Raw genomic sequence first — 21,370 nt, 5'->3', positions numbered from 1 at the left:
CTGCCAGGAGATGGAGGGCCCCGGTCCCCAGAGCTGGATACAGACTGCGGCACACACATCCCGCCAGACCCACCACCGCTCCGAAAAATATCAGTCCCAGGGCCACCAAGGGGAGCAGGAACTGACAGCGCCAAAGATCTGAAACAAAGGACTGGGTTACACAATGATGACGGGGGCTCCTGATCTGACTACTGGGGCCCCACCATCCTCCCAGGAGCAGATACTATTATGGGGAGTAAATGGACGCAGAGCCCCACCCTGACTAAGCGGGATTCCCCCTTATCACCAGGTACCTCGGCAATATCTGCAATATTAGTCAGGTCTAGGGGCAAACCCTGCACCTTGCTCTATCCTGCATAGTCAAAGCAAAACTGCCCCCTACTCTATCCCCAAAACACAGCAGGACTCCTCCCATCCTGTTACCCCCTCCCCCTGTAATCACAGCAGGACTCCTCCCATCCTATTACCCCCTGTAATCACAGCAGGACTCCTCCCATCCTATTACCCCCCATAGTCACAGCAGGACTCCTCCCATCCTACTATCCCCCTGTAATCACAGCAGGACTCCTCCCATCCTATTACCCCCATAATCACAGCAGGACTCCTCCCATCCTACTATCCCCCTGTAATCACAGCAGGACTCCTCCCATCCTATTACCACCATAATCACAGCAGGACTCCTCCCATCCTATTACCCCCTGTAATCACAGCAGAACTCCTCCCATCCTATTACCCCCTGTAATCACAGCAGGACTCCTCCCATCCTATTACCCCCTGTAATCACAGCAGGACTCCTCCCATCCTATTACCCCCTGTAATCACAGCAGGACTCCTCCCATCCTATTACCCCCTGTAATCACAGCAGGACTCCTCCCATCCTATTACCTCCTGTAATCACAGCAGGACTCCTCCCATCCTATTACCCCCTGTAATCACAGCAGGACTCCTCCCATCCTATTACCCCCTGTAATCACAGCAGGACTCCTCCCATCCTATTACCCCCTGTAATCACAGCAGGACTCCTCCCATCCTATTACCCCCATAATCACAGCAGGACTCCTCCCATCCTATTACCCCCTGTAATCACAGCAGGACTCCTCCCATCCTATTACCTCCTGTAATCACAGCAGGACTCCTCCCATCCTATTACCCCCTGTAATCACAGCAGGACTCCTCCCATCCTATTACCCCCTGTAATCACAGCAGGACTCCTCCCATCCTATTACTCCCTGTAATCACAGCAGGACTCCTCCCATCCTATTACCCCCTGTAATCACAGCAGGACTCCTCCCATCCTATTACTCCCTGTAATCACAGCAGGACTCCTCCCATCCTATTACCCCCTGTAATCACAAAAGGACTCCTCCCATCCTATTACCCCCTGTAATCACAAAAGGACTCCTCCCATCCTATTACCCCCTGTAATCACAAAAGGACTCCTCCCATCCTATTACCCCCTGTAATCACAAAAGGACTCCTCCCATCCTATTACCCCCTGTAATCACAACAGGACTCCTCCCATCCTATTACCCCCTGTAATCACAACAGGACTCCTCCCATCCTATTACCCCCTGTAATCACAGCAGGACTCCTCCCATCCTATTACCCCCTGTAATCACAACAGGACTCCTCCCATCCTATTACCCCCTGTAATCACAACAGGACTCCTCCCATCCTATTACCCCCTGTAATCACAACAGGACTCCTCCCATCCTATTACCCCCTGTAATCACAACAGGACTCCTCCCATCCTATTACCCCCTGTAATCACAGCAGGACTCCTCCCATCCTATTACCCCCTGTAATCACAGCAGGACTATTCCCATCCTATTACCCCCTGTAATCACAGCAGGACTCTTCCCATCCTATAACCTCCCGTAGTCACAGCAGGACTCCTCCCATCCTATTACCCCCTGTAATCACAGCAGGACTCCTCCCATCCTATTACCTCCTGTAATTACAGCAGGACTCCTCCCATCCTATTACCCCCTGTAATCACAGCAGGACTCCTCCCATCCTATTACCCCCTGTAATCACAGCAGGACTCCTCCCATCCTATTACCCCCTGTAATCACAGCAGGACTCCTCCCATCCTATAACCTCCCGTAGTCACAGCAGGACTCCTCCCATCCTATTACCCCCTGTAATCACAGCAGGACTCCTCCCATCCTATTACCCCCTGTAATCACAGCAGGACTCCTCCCATCCTATTACCCCCTGTAATCACAGCAGGACTCCTCCCATCCTATTACCCCCATAATCACAGCAGGACTCCTCCCATCCTATTACCCCCAGTAATCACAGCAGGACTCCTCCCATCCTATTACCCCCCTGTAATTACAGCAGGACTCCTCCCATCCTATTACCACCTGTAATTACAGCAGGACTCCTCCCATCCTATTACCCCCATAATCACAGCAGGACTCCTCCCATCCTATTACCCCCATAATCACAGCAGGACTCCTCCCATCCTATTACCCCCATAATCACAGCAGGACTCCTCCCATCCTATTACCCCCTGTAATCACAACAGGACTCCTCCCATCCTATTACCCCCCGTAGTCACAGCAGGACTCCTCCCATCCTATTACCCCCTTTAATCACAGCAGGACTCCTCCCATCCTATTACCCCCTGTAATCACAGCAGGACTCCTCCCATCCTATTACCCCCATAATCACAGCAGGACTCCTCCCATCCTATTACCCCATGTAATCACAACAGGACTCCTCCCATCCTATTACCCCCTGTAATCACAGCAGGACTCCTCCCATCCTATTACCCCCTTTAATCACAGCAGGACTCCTCCCATCCTATTACCTCCTGTAATCACAGCAGGACTCCTCCCATCCTATTACCCCCTGTAATCACAGCAGGACTCCTCCCATCCTATTACCCCCTGTAATCACAGCAGGACTCCTCCCATCCTATTACCCCCTGTAATCACAGCAGGACTCCTCCCATCCTATTACCCCCATAATCACAGCAGGACTCCTCCCATCCTATTACCCCCAGTAATCACAGCAGGACTCCTCCCATCCTATTACCCCCCTGTAATTACAGCAGGACTCCTCCCATCCTATTACCACCTGTAATTACAGCAGGACTCCTCCCATCCTATTACCCCCATAATCACAGCAGGACTCCTCCCATCCTATTACCCCCATAATCACAGCAGGACTCCTCCCATCCTATTACCCCCATAATCACAGCAGGACTCCTCCCATCCTATTACCCCCTGTAATCACAACAGGACTCCTCCCATCCTATTACCCCCCGTAGTCACAGCAGGACTCCTCCCATCCTATTACCCCCTTTAATCACAGCAGGACTCCTCCCATCCTATTACCCCCTGTAATCACAGCAGGACTCCTCCCATCCTATTACCCCCATAATCACAGCAGGACTCCTCCCATCCTATTACCCCATGTAATCACAACAGGACTCCTCCCATCCTATTACCCCCTGTAATCACAGCAGGACTCCTCCCATCCTATTACCCCCTTTAATCACAGCAGGACTCCTCCCATCCTATTACCTCCTGTAATCACAGCAGGACTCCTCCCATCCTATTACCCCCTGTAATCACAGCAGGACTCCTCCCATCCTATTACCCCCTTTAATCACAGCAGGACTCCTCCCATCCTATTACCCCCTTTAATCACAGCAGGACTCCTCCCATCCTATTACCTCCTGTAATCACAGCAGGACTCCTCCCATCCTATTACCCCTTGTAATCACAGCAGGACTCCTCCCATCCTATTACCCCCTGTAATCACAGAAGGACTCCTCCCATCCTATTACCCCCTGTAATCACAGCAGGACTCCTCCCATCCTATTACCCCCTGTAGTCACAGCAGGACTCTTCCCATCCTATTACCCCCATAATCACAGCCGGACTCCTCCCATCCTATTACCCCCTGTAATCACAGCAGGACTCCTCCCATCCTATTACCACCATAATCACAGCAGGACTCCTCCCATCCTATTACCCCCTGTAATCACAGCAGGACTCCTCCCATCCTATTACCCCCATAATCACAGCAGGACTCCTCCCATCCTATTACCCCATGTAATCACAGCAGGACTCCTCCCATCCTATTACCCCCTGTAATCACAGCAGGACTCCTCCCATCCTATTACCCCCTTTAATCACAGCAGGACTCCTCCCATCCTATTACCTCCTGTAATCACAGCAGGACTCCTCCCATCCTATTACCCCCTGTAATCACAGCAGGACTCCTCCCATCCTATTACCCCCTTTAATCACAGCAGGACTCCTCCCATCCTATTACCCCCTTTAATCACAGCAGGACTCCTCCCATCCTATTACCTCCTGTAATCACAGCAGGACTCCTCCCATCCTATTACCCCTTGTAATCACAGCAGGACTCCTCCCATCCTATTACCCCCTGTAATCACAGAAGGACTCCTCCCATCCTATTACCCCCTGTAATCACAGCAGGACTCCTCCCATCCTATTACCCCCTGTAGTCACAGCAGGACTCTTCCCATCCTATTACCCCCATAATCACAGCCGGACTCCTCCCATCCTATTACCCCCTGTAATCACAGCAGGACTCCTCCCGTCCTATTACCCCCTGTAATCACAGCAGGACTTTTCCCTTCCTTTTACCCCCCTGTAATCACAGCAGGACTCCTCCCATCCTATTACCCCCTGTAATCACAGCAGGACTCCTCCCATCCTATTACCCCCTGTAATCACAGCAGGACTCCTCCCGTTTTATTACCTCCACAGTTTCCCTAGTGTCGGCCTCTCTGCAGTGCCCGATCCCTCTATTTTCATTGACTGCACTGAGATGTCTCTCTGTCCCACGCTGCCCCCTGCTGTTTAGGACAGGCAGTGCCTGATGGACGCTTCGCTATAGTCAGTAGAGCGCCCCCTAATTGTCACAGTCGCGTACGGTCGGAGGCGCGGCTACTCACATGTGCGCAGCAGATCGATCTCCGTGTTGTGATTTCCAGGCTGTGAATATTTCTCTAAGAACTGATCAGAAAACGAGAGCGAGACGCATCGGGAGCTGGAGGAGAGATCTGTGAGGAGAGAGAGAGTAGTGAGTGCTGAACTACACCTCCCCGGGGCCACTCTGCACATGCCACGCCCACCTCTCGTCAGGGGCCCCGCAGATACCCACCGTCGGCGTCGTAGTGCTGGTAGGTGATGCACTGGTGCCAGAGCCCCAGGCTGCCGTTACAGTGGTACAGTGCGTCCGTGTACGCCTTCTCGTTTGCCTCCGGCTCATTCACAAACTCGTTGGCGGCCGTCTCGCTGACGTTGGCGAGGACGGGGGAGGTGAAGTAGTGATACCAGGAGACGGTGCCCACCGCTGCCGCCAGGTAAATCACCGACAGGAGGGACAGGACGCTTCCGATCACCAGAGCTGTGGCAAAGCGGTTATCCATGGCGTCCCCGAGTCCTGCCTCCTGGTCAGCGTGCTGGAGGGCGCATCTGTGAGAGAGCATGCAGGAAACGTGTTACTGTACTATAATAGAAGAAGCCAGAGCAAGCGGGAAACGTGTTACTGTACTATAATAGGAGAAGCCAGAGCAAGCGGGAAACGTTACTATACTGTAATGTGAGGAGCCAGAGCAAGCGGGAAACGTTACTGTACTGTAATAGAAGCCAGAGCAAGCGGGAAACGTGTTACTGTACTGTAATAGGAGAAGCCAGAGCAAGCGGGAAACGTGTTACTGTACTATAATAGGAGAAGCCAGAGCAAGCGGGAAACGTGTTACTGTACTATAATAGGAGAAGCCAGAGCAAGCGGGAAACATGTTACTGTAATGTGAGGAGCCAGAGCAAGCGGGAAACGTTACTGTACTGTAATAGGAGAAGCCAGAGCAAGCGGGAAACGTGTTACTGTACTGTAATGTGAGGAGCCAGAGCAAGCGGGAAACGTTACTGTACTGTAATAGGAGAAGCCAGAGCAAGCGGGAAACATGTTACTGTACTGTAATGTGAGGAGCCAGAGCAAGCGGGAAACGTTACTGTACTATAATAGGAGAAGCCAGAGCATGCGGGAAACGTGTTACTGTACTGTAATAGGAGAAGCCAGAGCAAGCGGGAAACGTGTTACTGTACTATAATAGGAGAAGCCAGAGCAAGCTGGAAACGTGTTACTGTACTATAATAGGAGAAGCCAGAGCAAGCGGGAAACGTGTTACTGTAATGTGAGGAGCCAGAGCAAGCGGGAAACGTTACTGTACTGTAATAGGAGAAGCCAGAGCAAGCGGGAAACGTGTTACTGTACTGTAATGTGAGGAGCCAGAGCAAGCGGGAAACGTTACTGTACTGTAATAGGAGAAGCCAGAGCAAGCGGGAAACATGTTACTGTACTGTAATGTGAGGAGCCAGAGCAAGCGGGAAACGTTACTGTACTATAATAGGAGAAGCCAGAGCATGCGGGAAACGTGTTACTGTACTATAATAGAAGAAGCCAGAGCAAGCGGGAAACGTTACTGTACTGTAATAGGAGAAGCCAGAGCAAGCGGGAAACGTGTTACTGTACTATAATAGGAAAAGCCAGAGCAAGCGGGAAACGTTACTGTACTGTAGTAATGTGAGGAGCCAGAGCAAGCGGGAAACGTGTTACTGTACTATAATAGGAGAAGCCAGAGCAAGCGGGAAACGTGTTACTGTACTATAATAGGAAAAGCCAGAGCAAGCGGGAAACGTTACTGTACTGTAATAATGTGAGGAGCCAGAGCAAGCGGGAAATGTTACTGTACTGTAATAGGAGGAGCCGGAGCATGCGGGAAATGTTACTGTACTATAATAGGAGAAGCCAGAGCATGCGGGAAACGTGTTACTGTACTGTAATGTGAGGAGCCAGAGCAAGCGGGAAACGTTACTGTACTGTAATAGAAGCCAGAGCAAGCGGGAAACGTGTTACTGTACTATAATAGGAGAAGCCAGAGCAAGCGGGAAACGTGTTACTGTACTGTAATGTGAGGAGCCAGAGCAAGCGGGAAACGTTACTGTACTGTAATAGGAGAAGCCAGAGCAAGCGGGAAACGTGTTACTGTACTATAATAGGAAAAGCCAGAGCAAGCGGGAAACGTTACTGTACTGTAGTAATGTGAGGAGCCAGAGCAAGCGGGAAACGTGTTACTGTACTATAATAGGAGAAGCCAGAGCAAGCGGGAAACGTGTTACTGTACTATAATAGGAAAAGCCAGAGCAAGCGGGAAACGTTACTGTACTGTAATAATGTGAGGAGCCAGAGCAAGCGGGAAATGTTACTGTACTGTAATAGGAGGAGCCGGAGCATGCGGGAAATGTTACTGTACTATAATAGGAGAAGCCAGAGCATGCGGGAAACGTGTTACTGTACTGTAATGTGAGGAGCCAGAGCAAGCGGGAAACGTTACTGTACTGTAATAGAAGCCAGAGCAAGCGGGAAACGTGTTACTGTACTATAATAGGAGAAGCCAGAGCAAGCGGGAAACGTGTTACTGTACTGTAATAGAAGCCAGAGCAAGCGGGAAACGTGTTACTGTACTATAATAGAAGAAGCCAGAGCAAGCGGGAAACGTGTTACTGTACTATAATAGGAGAAGCCAGAGCAAGCGGGAAACGTGTTACTGTACTATAATAGAAGAAGCCAGAGCAAGCGGGAAACGTGTTACTGTACTATAGTAGGAGGAGCCAGAGAAAGCGGGAAACATGTTACTGTACTGTAATAGGAGGAGCCAGAGCAAGCGGGAAATGTGTTACTGTACTGTAAGAATGTGAGGAGCCAGAGCAAGCGGGAAACGTTACTGTACTGTAATAATGTGAGGAGCCAGAGCAAGCGGGAAACGTTACTGTACTGTAATAACGTGAGGAGCCAGAGCAAGCAGGAAACATTACTGTATTGTAATAATGTGAGGAGCCAGAGCAAGCGGGAAATGTTACTGTATTGTAAGAATGTGAGGAGCCAGAGCAAGCGGGAAACGTTACTGTACTGTAATAATGTGAGGAGCCAGAGCAAGCAGGAAACGTTACTGTATTGTAAGAATGTGAGGAGCCAGAGCAAGCGGGAAACGTTACTGTACTGTAATAATGTGAGGAGCCAGAGCAAGCGGGAAACATGTTACTGTACTGTAATAGGAGGAGCCAGAGCAAGCAGGAAACGTGTTACTGTACTGTAATAATGTGAGGAGCCAGAGCAAGTGGGAAACGTGTTACTGTACTGTAATAATGTGAGGAGCCAGAGCAAGCGGGAAATGTGTTACTGTACTGTAATAATGTGAGGAGCCAGAGCAAGCGGGAAATGTTACTGTACTGTAATAGGAGGAGCCGGAGCATGCGGGAAACGTTACTGTACTATAATAGGAGAAGCCAGAGCATGCGGGAAACGTGTTACTGTACTGTAATGTGAGGAGCCAGAGCAAGCGGGAAACGTTACTGTACTGTAATAGAAGCCAGAGCAAGCGGGAAACGTGTTACTGTACTATAATAGGAGAAGCCAGAGCAAGCGGGAAACGTGTTACTGTACTGTAATAGAAGCCAGAGCAAGCGGGAAACATGTTACTGTACTATAATAGAAGAAGCCAGAGCAAGCGGGAAACGTGTTACTGTACTATAATAGGAGAAGCCAGAGCAAGCGGGAAACGTGTTACTGTACTATAATAGAAGAAGCCAGAGCAAGCGGGAAACATGTTACTGTACTATAATAGGAAAAGCCAGAGCAAGCGGGAAACGTGTTACTGTACTGTAATGTGAGGAGCCAGAGCAAGCGGGAAACGTTACTGTACTGTAATAATGTGAGGAGCCGGAGCAAGCGGGAAATGTTATTGTACTATAATAGGAGAATCCAGAGCATGCGGGAAACGTGTTACTGTACTGTAATGTGAGGAGCCAGAGCAAGCGGGAAACGTTACTGTACTGTAATAGGAGAAGCCAGAGCAAGCGGGAAGCGTGTTACTGTACTGTAAAAGGAGAAGCCAGAGCAAGCGGGAAGCATTACTGTACTGTAATAGGAGGAGCCAGAGCATGCGGGAAACGTTACTGTACTGTAATAGGAGGAGCCAGAGCAAGCGGGAAACGTGTTACTGTACTATAATAGGAGAAGCCAGAGCAAGCGGGAAATCTTACTGTACTGTAATAATGTGAGGAGCCAGAGCAAGCGGGAAATGTTACTGTACTGTAATAGGAGGAGCCAGAGCATGCGGGAAATGTGTTACTGTACTATAGTAGGAGGAGCCAGAGAAAGCGGGAAACATGTTACTGTACTGTAATAGGAGGAGCCAGAGCAAGCGGGAAATGTGTTACTGTACTGTAAGAATGTGAGGAGCCAGAGCAAGCGGGAAACGTTACTGTACTGTAATAATGTGAGGAGCCAGAGCAAGCGGGAAATGTTACTGTACTGTAATAACGTGAGGAGCCAGAGCAAGCAGGAAACGTTACTGTATTGTAATAATGTGAGGAGCCAGAGCAAGCGGGAAATGTTACTGTATTGTAAGAATGTGAGGAGCCAGAGCAAGCGGTGAAAAATTACTGTACTGTAATAATGTGAGGAGCCAGAGCAAGCGGGAAACGTTACTGTATTGTAAGAATGTGAGGAGCCAGAGCAAGCGGGAAACGTTACTGTACTGTAATAATGTGAGGAGCCAGAGCAAGCGGGAAACATGTTACTGTACTGTACTAATGTGAGGAGCCAGAGCAAACAGGAAACATGTTACTGTATTATAATGTGAGGAGACAGAGCAAGCAGGAAACATGTTACTGTATTATAATGTGAGGAGCCAGAGCAAGCAGGAAACATGTTACTGTATTATAATGTGAGGAGCCAGAGCAAGCAGGAAACATGTTACTATATTATAATGTGAGGAGACAGAGCAAGCAGGAAACATGTTACTGTATTATAATGTGAGGAGCCAGAGCAAGCAGGAAACATGTTACTGTATTATAATGTGAGGAGACAGAGCAAGCGGGAAACGTGTTACTGTATTATAATGTGAGGAGACAGAGCAAGTGGGAAACGTGTTACTGTACTGTAATAATGTGAGGAGCCAGAGCAAGCGGAAAACGTGTTACTGTACTGTAATAGAAGCCAGAGCAAGCGGGAAACGTGTTACTGTACTATAATAGAAGAAGCCAGAGCAAGCGGGAAACGTGTTACTGTACTATAATAGGAGAAGCCAGAGCAAGCGGGAAATGTGTTACTGTACTATAATAGAAGAAGCCAGAGCAAGCGGGAAACGTGTTACTGTACTATAGTAGGAGGAGCCAGAGAAAGCGGGAAACATGTTACTGTACTGTAATAGGAGGAGCCAGAGCAAGCGGGAAATGTGTTACTGTACTGTAAGAATGTGAGGAGCCAGAGCAAGCGGGAAACGTTACTGTACTGTAAGAATGTGAGGAGCCAGAGCAAGCGGGAAACGTTACTGTACTGTAATAACGTGAGGAGCCAGAGCAAGCAGGAAACATTACTGTATTGTAATAATGTGAGGAGCCAGAGCAAGCAGGAAACGTTACTGTATTGTAAGAATGTGAGGAGCCAGAGCAAGCGGGAAACGTTACTGTACTGTAATAATGTGAGGAGCCAGAGCAAGTGGGAAACATGTTACTGTACTGTAATAGGAGGAGCCAGAGCAAGCAGGAAACGTGTTACTGTACTGTAATAATGTGAGGAGCCAGAGCAAGTGGGAAACGTGTTACTGTACTGTAATAATGTGAGGAGCCAGAGCAAGCGGGAAATGTGTTACTGTACTGTAATAATGTGAGGAGCCAGAGCAAGCGGGAAATGTTACTGTACTGTAATAGGAGGAGCCGGAGCATGCGGGAAACGTTACTGTACTATAATAGGAGAAGCCAGAGCATGCGGGAAACGTGTTACTGTACTGTAATGTGAGGAGCCAGAGCAAGCGGGAAACGTTACTGTACTGTAATAGAAGCCAGAGCAAGCGGGAAACGTGTTACTGTACTATAATAGGAGAAGCCAGAGCAAGCGGGAAACGTGTTACTGTACTGTAATAGAAGCCAGAGCAAGCGGGAAACATGTTACTGTACTATAATAGAAGAAGCCAGAGCAAGCGGGAAACGTGTTACTGTACTATAATAGGAGAAGCCAGAGCAAGCGGGAAACGTGTTACTGTACTATAATAGAAGAAGCCAGAGCAAGCGGGAAACATGTTACTGTACTATAATAGGAGAAGCCAGAGCAAGCGGGAAACGTGTTACTGTACTATAATAGGAAAAGCCAGAGCAAGCGGGAAACGTGTTACTGTACTGTAATGTGAGGAGCCAGAGCAAGCGGGAAACGTTACTGTACTGTAATAATGTGAGGAGCCGGAGCAAGCGGGAAATGTTACTGTACTATAATAGGAGAATCCAGAGCATGCGGGAAACGTGTTACTGTACTGTAATGTGAGGAGCCAGAGCAAGCGGGAAACGTTACTGTACTGTAATAGGAGAAGCCAGAGCAAGCGGGAAGCGTGTTACTGTACTGTAAAAGGAGAAGCCAGAGCAAGCGGGAAGCATTACTGTACTGTAATAGGAGGAGCCAGAGCATGCGGGAAATGTTACTGTACTGTAATAGGAGGAGCCAGAGCAAGCGGGAAACGTGTTACTGTACTATAATAGGAGAAGCCAGAGCAAGCGGGAAATCTTACTGTACTGTAATAATGTGAGGAGCCAGAGCAAGCGGGAAATGTTACTGTACTGTAATAGGAGGAGCCAGAGCATGCGGGAAATGTGTTACTGTACTATAGTAGGAGGAGCCAGAGAAAGCGGGAAACATGTTACTGTACTGTAATAGGAGGAGCCAGAGCAAGCGGGAAATGTGTTACTGTACTGTAAGAATGTGAGGAGCCAGAGCAAGCGGGAAACGTTACTGTACTGTAATGTGAGGAGCCAGAGCAAGCGGGAAACGTTACTGTACTGTAATAACGTGAGGAGCCAGAGCAAGCAGGAAACGTTACTGTATTGTAATAATGTGAGGAGCCAGAGCAAGCGGGAAATGTTACTGTATTGTAAGAATGTGAGGAGCCAGAGCAAGCGGGAAACGTTACTGTACTGTAATAATGTGAGGAGCCAGAGCAAGCGGGAAACGTTACTGTATTGTAAGAATGTGAGGAGCCAGAGCAAGCGGGAAACGTTACTGTACTGTAATAATGTGAGGAGCCAGAGCAAGCGGGAAACATGTTACTGTACTGTACTAATGTGAGGAGCCAGAGCAAGTGGGAAACGTGTTACTGTATTATAATGTGAGGAGACAGAGCAAGCGGGAAACATGTTACTGTATTATAATGTGAGGAGACAGAGCAAGTGGGAAACATGTTACTGTACTGTACTAATGTGAGGAGCCAGAGCAAACAGGAAACATGTTACTGTATTATAATGTGAGGAGACAGAGCAAGTGGGAAACGTGTTACTGTATTATAATGTGAGGAGACAGAGCAAGCGGGAAACATGTTACTGTATTATAATAGTAACCTAAAAAATCCATCCTTGGTTGCAGTCAGTGAATGAAATAAATGTATATATATATATATATATATATTTTATTTTTTTATTTTACTTTTAGACAGTTACTGACTGCACAGGGCTCCTTTGGAAATTTCCATTCACTAACAGAAAACAGAAATATATAAAAATGAACACTAAAAAAATAATAATAAATAAATAGGCCCCAGAGCCCGGCTGATGGAGGCCTCAGTAACGGTCCCTACAATATGATACGCACAATGGCGCAGATTTATGTCCGAAATGAAGAGATTTTCCCATAGCAACCAATCACAACTAAGCTTTCACATCTTAAAGGGGTACTCCAGTGGAATAATAATGTTTTCAAATAAACTGGTGGCAGAAAGTTATACATATCTGTAAACTACTTCTATATAAAAACCTTAACCCTTCCAGTACTAATCAGCTGCTGTATGCTCCACAGGCAGTTATGTAGTTCTTTCCAGTCTGACCACGTCAGAACCTGTCCAGAGGTTTGCTATGGGATTTTCTCCTGCTCTGGACAGTTCCTGACAAGTGGTCAGACTGGAAAGAACTACACAACTTCCTGTGGTGCATACAGCAGCTGATGAGTACTGGAAGGGTTAAGATTTTTATATAGAAGTAATTTACAAATCTGTAGCACTTTCTGGCACCAGTTGATTAGAAAACAATATTAAGACGTTCTGGTATAGCTGAATAGTTGCTATGGATAAAATCCGAGCGGTTACTGGTTACTATGGAAAAGCTGAGCTCTGACTGGTTACTATGGAAAAGCTGGGCTGTGACTGGTTACTATGGAAAAGCTGAGCTGTGACTGGTTATTATAGGAAAGCTGAGCTGTGACTGGTTACTATGGAAAAGCTGAGCTGTGACTGGTTACTATGGAAAAGCTGAGCTGTGACTGGTTACTATGGAAAAGCTGAGCTGTGACTGGTTACTATGTAAAAGCTGAGCGGTTACTGGTTACTATGGAAAAGCTGAGCTCTGACTGGTTACTATGGAAAAGCTGGGCTGTGACTGGTTACTATGGAAAAGCTGAGCTGTGACTGGTTATTATAGGAAAGCTGAGCTGTGACTGGTTACTATGGAAAAGCTGAGCTGTGACTGGTTACTATGGAAAAGCTGAGCTGTGACTGGTTACTATGGAAAAGCTGAGCTGTGACTGGTTACTATGGAAAAGCTGAGCTGTGACTGGTTACTATGGAAAAGCTGAGCTGTGACTGGTTACTATGGAAAAGCTGAGCTGTGACTGGTTACTATGGAAAAGCTGAGCTGTGACTGGTTACTATGGAAAAGTTGAGCGGTGACTGGTTACTATGGAAAAGCTGAGCGGTGACTGGTTACTATGGAAAAGCTGAGCGGTGACTGGTTACTATGGAAAAGCTGAGCTGTGACTGGTTACTATGGAAAAGCTGAGTTGTGACTGGTTACTATGGAAAACCTGAGCTCTGATTGGTTACTATGGAAAAGCTGAGCTGTGACTGATTACTATGGAAAAGCTGAGCTGTGACTGGTTACTATGGAAAAGCTGAGCTCTGACTGGTTACTGTGGAAAAGCTGAGCTGTGACTGGTTACTATGTAAAAGCTGAGCGGTTACTGGTTACTATGGAAAAGCTGAGCTCTGACTGGTTACTATGGAAAAGCTGGGCTGTGACTGGTTACTATGGAAAAGCTGAGCTGTGACTGGTTATTATAGGAAAGCTGAGCTGTGACTGGTTACTATGGAAAAGCTGAGCTGTGACTGGTTACTATGGAAAAGCTGAGCTGTGACTGGTTACTATGGAAAAGCTGAGCTGTGACTGGTTACTATGGAAAAGCTGAGCTGTGACTGGTTACTATGGAAAAGCTGAGCTGTGACTGGTTACTATGGAAAAGCTGAGCTGTGACTGGTTACTATGGAAAAGTTGAGCGGTGACTGGTTACTATGGAAACGCTGAGCGGTGACTGGTTACTATGGAAAAGCTGAGCGGTGACTGGTTACTATGGAAAAGCTGAGCTGTGACTGGTTACTATGGAAAAGCTGAGTTGTGACTGGTTACTATGGAAAACCTGAGCTCTGATTGGTTACTATGGAAAAGCTGAGCTGTGACTGATTACTATGGAAAAGCTGAGCTGTGACTGGTTACTATGGAAAAGCTGAGCTCTGACTGGTTACTGTGGAAAAGCTGAGCTGTGACTGGTTACTATGGAAAAGCTGAGCGGTGACTGGTTACTATGGAAAAGCTGAGTGGTGACTGGTTACTATGGAAAAGCTGAGCGGTGACTGGTTACTATGGAAAAGCTGAACTGTGACTGGTTACTATGGAAAAGCTGAGCTGTGACTGGTTACTATGGAAAAGCTGAGCTGTGACTGGTTACTATGGAAAAGCTGAGCTGTGACTGGTTACTATGGAAAAGCTGAGCTGTGACTGGTTACTATGGAAAAGCTGCGCTGTGACTGGTTACTATGGAAAAGCTGAGCTGTGACTGGTTGCTATGGAAAAGCTGGGCTGTGACTGGTTACTATGGAACAGCTGAGCTGTGACTGGTTACTATGGAAAAGCTGAGCTGCGACTGGTTACTATGGAAAAGCTGGGCTCTGACTGCTTACTATGGAAAAGCTGAGCTGTGACTGGTTACTATGGAAAAGCTGAGCCGTGACTGGTTACTATGGAAAAGCTGAGCCGTGACTGGTTACTATGGAAAAGCTGAGCCGTGACTGGTTACTATGGAAAAGCTGAGCCGTGACTGGTTACTATGGAAAGGGTGAACTGTGACTGGTTACTATGTAAAAGCTGAGCGGTTACTGGTTACTATGGAAAAGCTGAGCTCTGACTGGTTACTATGGAAAAGCTGGGCTGTGACTGGTTACTATGGAAAAGCTGAGCTGTGACTGGTTATTATAGGAAAGCTGAGCTGTGACTGGTTACTATGGAAAAGCTGAGCTGTGACTGGTTACTATGGAAAAGCTGAGCTGTGACTGGTTACTATGGAAAAGCTGAGCTGTGACTGGTTACTATGGAAAAGCTGAGCTGTGACTGGTTACTATGGAAAAGCTGAGCTGTGACTGGTTACTATGGAAAAGCTGAGCTGTGACTGGTTACTATGGAAAAGTTGAGCGGTGACTGGTTACTATGGAAACGCTGAGCGGTGACTGGTTACTATGGAAAAGCTGAGCGGTGACTGGTTACTATGGAAAAGCTGAGCTGTGACTGGTTACTATGGAAAAGCTGAGTTGTGACTGGTTACTATGGAAAACCTGAGCTCTGATTGGTTACTATGGAAAAGCTGAGCTGTGACTGATTACTATGGAAAAGCTGAGCTGTGACTGGTTACTATGGAAAAGCTGAGCTCTGACTGGTTACTGTGGAAAAGCTGAGCTGTGACTGGTTACTATGGAAAAGCTGAGCGGTGACTGGTTACTATGGAAAAGCTGAGTGGTGACTGGTTACTATGGAAAAGCTGAGCGGTGACTGGTTACTATGGAAAAGCTGAACTGTGACTGGTTACTATGGAAAAGCTGAGCTGTGACTGGTTACTATGGAAAAGCTGAGCGGTGACTGGTTACTATGGAAAAGCTGAGTGGTGACTGGTTACTATGGAAAAGCTGAGCGGTGACTGGTTACTATGGAAAAGCTGAACTGTGACTGGTTACTATGGAAAAGCTGAGCTGTGACTGGTTACTATGGAAAAGCTGAGCTGTGACTGGTTACTATGGAAAAGCTGAGCTGTGACTGGTTACTATGGAAAAGCTGAGCTGTGACTGGTTACTATGGAAAAGCTGCGCTGTGACTGGTTACTATGGAAAAGCTGAGCTGTGACTGGTTGCTATGGAAAAGCTGGGCTGTGACTGGTTACTATGGAACAGCTGAGCTGTGACTGGTTACTATGGAAAAGCTGAGCTGCGACTGGTTACTATGGAAAAGCTGGGCTCTGACTGCTTACTATGGAAAAGCTGAGCTGTGACTGGTTACTATGGAAAAGCTGAGCCGTGACTGGTTACTATGGAAAAGCTGAGCCGTGACTGGTTACTATGGAAAAGCTGAGCCGTGACTGGTTACTATGGAAAAGCTGAGCCGTGACTGGTTACTATGGAAAAGCTGAGCCGTGACTGGTTACTATGGAAAGGGTGAACTGTGACTGGTTACTATGGAAAAGCTGAGCGGTGACTGGTTACTATGGAAAAGCTGAGCCGTGACTGGTTACTATGGAAAAGCTGAGCCGTGACTGGTTACTATGGAAAAGCTGAGCCGTGACTGGTTACTATGGAAAAGCTGAGCCGTGACTGGTTACTATGGAAAAGCTGAGCCGTGACAGGTTACTATGGAAAAGCTGAGCCGTGACTGGTTACTATGGAAAAGCTGAGCTGTGACTGGTTACTATGGAAAAGCTGAGCTGTGACTGGTTACTATGGAAAAGCTGAGCTGTGACTGGTTACTATGGAAAAGCTGAGCTGTGACTGGTTACTATGGAAAAGCTGAGCGCTGACTGGTTACTATGGAAAAGCTGAGCCGTGACTGGTTACTATGGAAAAGCTGAGCCGTGACTGGTTACTATGGAAAAGCTGAGCCGTGACTGGTTACTATGGAAAAGCTGAGCCGTGACTGGTTACTATGGAAAAGCTGAGCCGTGACTGGTTACTATGGAAAAGCTGAGCCGTGACTGGTTACTATGGAAAAGCTGAGCCGTGACTGGTTACTATGGAAAAGCTGAGCCGTGACTGGTTACTATGGAAAAGCTGAGCCGTGATTGGTTGCTATGGTAAAGCTGAGCTGTGACTGGTTGCTATGGAAAAGCTGGGCTGTGACTGGTTACTATGGAACAGCTGAGCTGTGACTGGTTACTATGGAAAAGCTGAGCTGTGACTGGTTACTATGGAAAAGCTGAGCTGTGACTGGTTACTATGGAAAAGCTGAGCTGTGACTGGTTATTATGGAAAAGCTGAGCTGTGACTGGTTACTATGGAAAAGCTGAGCTGTGACTGGTTACTATGGAAAAGCTGAGCTGTGATTGGTTGCTATGGTAAAGCTGAGCTGTGACTGGTTGCTATGGAAAAGCTGGGCTGTGACTGGTTACTATGGAACAGCTGAGCTGTGACTGGTTACTATGGAAAAGCTGAGCTGTGACTGGTTACTATGGAAAAGCTGAGCTGTGACTGGTTACTATGGAAAAGCTGAGCTGTGACTGGTTACTATGGAAAAGCTGAGCTGTGACTGGTTACTATGGAAAAGCTGAGCTGTGACTGGTTACTATGGAAAAGCTGAGCTGTGACTGGTTACTATGGAAAAGCTGAGCACTGACTGGTTACTATGGAAAAGCTGAGCCGTGACTGGTTACTATGGAAAAGCTGAGCCGTGACTGGTTACTATGGAAAAGCTGAGCTGTGACTGGTTACTATGGAAAAGCTGAGCTGTGACTGGTTACTATGGAAAAGCTGAGCTGTGACTGGTTACTATGGAAAAGCTGAGCTGTGACTGGTTACTATGGAAAAGCTGAGCTGTGACTGGTTACTATGGAAAAGCTGAGCTGTGACTGGTTACTATGGAAAAGCTGAGCTGTGACTGGTTACTATGGAAAAGCTGAGCTCTGACTGGTTACTATGGAAAAGCTGAGCTCTGACTGGTTACTATGGAAAAGCTGAGCTGTGACTGGTTACTATGGAAAAGCTGAGCTGTGACTGGTTACTATGGAAAAGCTGAGCTGTGACTGGTTACTATGGAAAAGCTGAGCTGTGACTGGTTACTATGGAAAAGCTGAGCTGTGACTGGTTACTATGGAAAAGCTGAGCTGTGACTGGTTTCTATGGAAAAGCTGAGCTGTGACTGGTTACTATGGAAAAGCTGAGCCGTGACTGGTTACTATGGAAAAGCTGAGCCGTGACTGGTTACTATGGAAAAGCTGAGCTGTGACTGGTTACTATGGAAAAGCTGAGCTGTGACTGGTTACTATGGAAAAGCTGAGCTGTGACTGGTTACTATGGAAAAGCTGAGCTGTGACTGGTTACTATGGAAAAGCTGGGCTGTGACTGGTTACTATGGAAAAGCTGAGCTGTGACTGGTTACTATGGAAAAGCTGAGCTCTGACTGGTTACTGTGGAAAAGCTGAGCTGTGACTGGTTACTATGGAAAAGCTGAGCTGTGACTGGTTACTATGGAAAAGCTGAGCTGTGACTGGTTACTATGGAAAAGCTGGGCTGTGACTGGTTACTATGGAAACTCAGGGCCCGGATTCTCTTCGGTTTTTGTCAGGGACTAGAGCATTGCCCTCCACCCCCACCCCGTGGCTTTCCAGGTGAACTACAACTCCCATCATGCCCGGCTGGACCACTTTGCCCGGTCAGTCAGAGGCCATGAAGACCCCCTCAGCGACTGTCCGTAATCTGCACACAGTCTGATAGTTTGTGCCCCCCATATCCCTACTGGGCCTTGTAGTTTCCCGCCACTGGCCGCCCGGTTAATTCTAATGATTACAAATAATACAGATAAGAGATCACATACCATCCACAAGACGGATAAACACACTGATTACTGCACGTCACTTCCGCCGGCGGCGCCCCGCCCTAGCCTCCGTCACGACGCCACTTCCGGGTCAGCAGGCGCAAAGCATTGTGGGAAGGATAGTTCCGTCGACAAGCCGAGGCGTCCGCATGCGCAGTGAGCACGTACACACCTGGTAGAGGGAACGTTCGGCGGTGTGAGTACAGCGCCACCTGCTGGTGACAACCGGAAGTGAAGTAATTATGGCGGAATGCTGATGTTTGTGCTTCTCCTGTGGGGTTTATTTACTTTATATTGTGAACAATTATTCTGGTATGTGTGGTGAAACTAAGAAATCCCTGAGTTGTCAGCTTCTTAACTCACTGTTTCCCAACCAGGGGTGCCTCCAGCTGTTGCAAAACTACAACTCCCAGCATGCCCAGACAGCCAAAGGCTGTCCGGGCATGCTGGGAGTTGTAGTTTTGCAACAGCTGGAGGCACCCCTGGTTGCGAAACACTGACCTTCACTATATACTACTATATAGTTCAACATGCTGGGAGTTGTAGTTTTTGCAACAGCTGGAGGCACCCCTGGTTGCAAAACACTGACCTTCACTATATACTACTATATAGTTCAACATGCTGGGAGTTGTAGTTTTTGCAACAGCTGGAGGCACCCCTGGTTGGCAAACACTGACCTATACTATATACTACTATATAGTCCAACATGCTGGGAGTTGTAGTTTTTGCAACAGCTGGAGGCACCCCTGGTTGGCAAACACTACGGACGCAGGGATTTTTTTCGTCTCGCCTTAACCATAACGCTTTCACTTTTCCCCCTACAGACCCCTATGAGTCTTGTTGTTGTTTTTTGCGCCGCCAATTGTAAGGACCACAAAATAAACAACAAAGCCCCCCCAAAAATTATTTGTGGGGCAAAATAAAAATAAAAAAAACGTTGCACCTGTTATGGTCTTCCGTTTCTCCGCAGCGCTCTTTACGGTATAAATGACGCATTATCTTTATTCTGTAGGTCAATACGATTACAGCGACCCCCAATTTATGTAGGTTTTGTCTTATTGTTTTATTTTTACTATTTAAAAAAAAAAAAAAGAAATATCTATAGATATAAGTTTTTGTATGAAAAGCAGTATGTTTATAATCCGCTTCTTCTGGCCCCTATAACGTTTTTATTTTCCCGTATACGAGGTCTGTAGGTGCAAAATTGAAAATGGGATTTTTAGAAGGGGAGGAGGAAAAAAACGAAAGCTCAAAAGCGAAAATTGTCCGGGTCCTTAAGGGGTTAATAGCACACATATTTTAGCTGAGTCCAGACTACGACCAGGACCCCAGAGGATCACAAAACCTTCTTTGTGTTACACATACGGGGGAGTGGTTACCTCCATGTTGGTTCCTGCACCCCACCCATATTATAAGGTGCTGGATGTCTCAGACTAGGGATCGACCGATATCGATTATTTTAGGGCCAATACCGATAATCTGTGGCCTTTCAGGCCGATAACGATAATTTATATTGATATTCTGGTGTAAGTTATCGGCTATTTCAACCCTCACCCCGGCGGGGCAGAAGCCGTTGCAGATCAATGATTTAAAGTGGGGGCTATAAATCAATGAACTGTAGCGGCTTTTGCGGTGCCAGAGACCGCCGCCACCCGCTTCTCTCCCCCTGCCTGTCCTGAGTCTAACCACCACAGTTTCCCCATCGTCTCCACCCCCATCCTCTGCCCACATACCGCTGCCCCATCGCCTCCCCCCATCCCCGGTGTTATAATTACCTGTTCCCGGGGGTCCACGATCCTTCTGGCTCCGTCGGCGTCCTGCGTGTCTGTGATAGTGCACAGCAATAGCGCAGGAGCCAGAAGGATCGCGGACCCCCGGGAACAGGTAATTATAACACCGGCGATGGGGCAGCGGCGGCGGTATGTGGGCAGAGGATGGGGGGAGGCGATGCGGCAGCGATGGTCGTCTCTGGCCGGGGGGAGGGGCATATCGGCAAGGTAATTGCTGATACCAATAATGTCCAAAATGGCGATTATTGGCCGATAATATCGGCCAAACCAATAATCAGTTGATCCCTATCTCAGACCTTACAAGCCTGGTAACTGACTGTACAGAGGCAAATTCATAGTGTAGGGTCCGTCCCAATGAGGTCACCTTATCGTGGTGGGATGGTCCAAACTATTTAACCAAATTTGTGAGCGAAGCACCTCAATTTTTCATTATAGCATTTCATGTTTTACAGTCATGGCGGTAAATGTTGTCCCCCCTGAAATGTTTCTATATAATTAATTATTCCTCACAGGAAAGGATTGCAGTAACACAGGTTTTGCTATACACATGTTTATTCCCTTTGTGTATATATATATATATATATATATATCTCCTCTCCTCTGTATATATATATATATATATAGATCTCCTCTCCTCTGTATATATATATA

The 21,370-nt window shown here is 47.4% G+C and overlaps 2 protein-coding genes across 5 annotated transcripts in view; one reads left to right on the top strand and one right to left on the bottom strand.

The window, feature by feature from the left end:
- Positions 1-21,370, bottom strand: part of CLDND1 (claudin domain containing 1) — a 42,316-nt gene that overhangs the window by 1,620 nt on the left and 19,326 nt on the right. The window contains exons 1-4 of one of the 2 annotated variants that reach the window (XM_056531094.1): positions 18,930-19,052; positions 5,155-5,468; positions 4,946-5,053; positions 1-138 (exon numbers count right to left, since the gene is read on the bottom strand). In XM_056531094.1, coding sequence (XP_056387069.1) covers positions 1-138; positions 4,946-5,053; positions 5,155-5,422 — 514 coding nt within the window. In that variant the 5' untranslated portion in view covers positions 5,423-5,468; positions 18,930-19,052. Of the gene's footprint in view, positions 139-4,945; positions 5,054-5,154; positions 5,469-18,929; positions 19,053-21,370 lie in introns of those variants that run through there. The other variant, XM_056531095.1, reaches the window with a different exon arrangement.
- Positions 19,043-21,370, top strand: part of CAPG (capping actin protein, gelsolin like) — a 57,140-nt gene continuing 54,812 nt past the window's right edge. Inside the window, exon 1 of one of the 3 annotated variants that reach the window (XM_056531071.1) lies at positions 19,043-19,165. The gene's annotated coding sequence lies outside the window, so the exon portion shown is untranslated. The remainder of the gene's footprint in view (positions 19,166-21,370) is intronic. The other 2 variants (XM_056531069.1, XM_056531070.1) reach the window with 2 other exon arrangements.

The sequence above is a fragment of the Hyla sarda genome, chromosome 7 (genome assembly GCF_029499605.1).
Source record: "Hyla sarda isolate aHylSar1 chromosome 7, aHylSar1.hap1, whole genome shotgun sequence".
Taxonomy (NCBI): Eukaryota; Metazoa; Chordata; class Amphibia; order Anura; family Hylidae; genus Hyla; species Hyla sarda.
The sequence above is the reverse complement of the archived record's forward strand: the minus strand, read 5'-3'. Positions and strand labels throughout refer to the sequence as shown.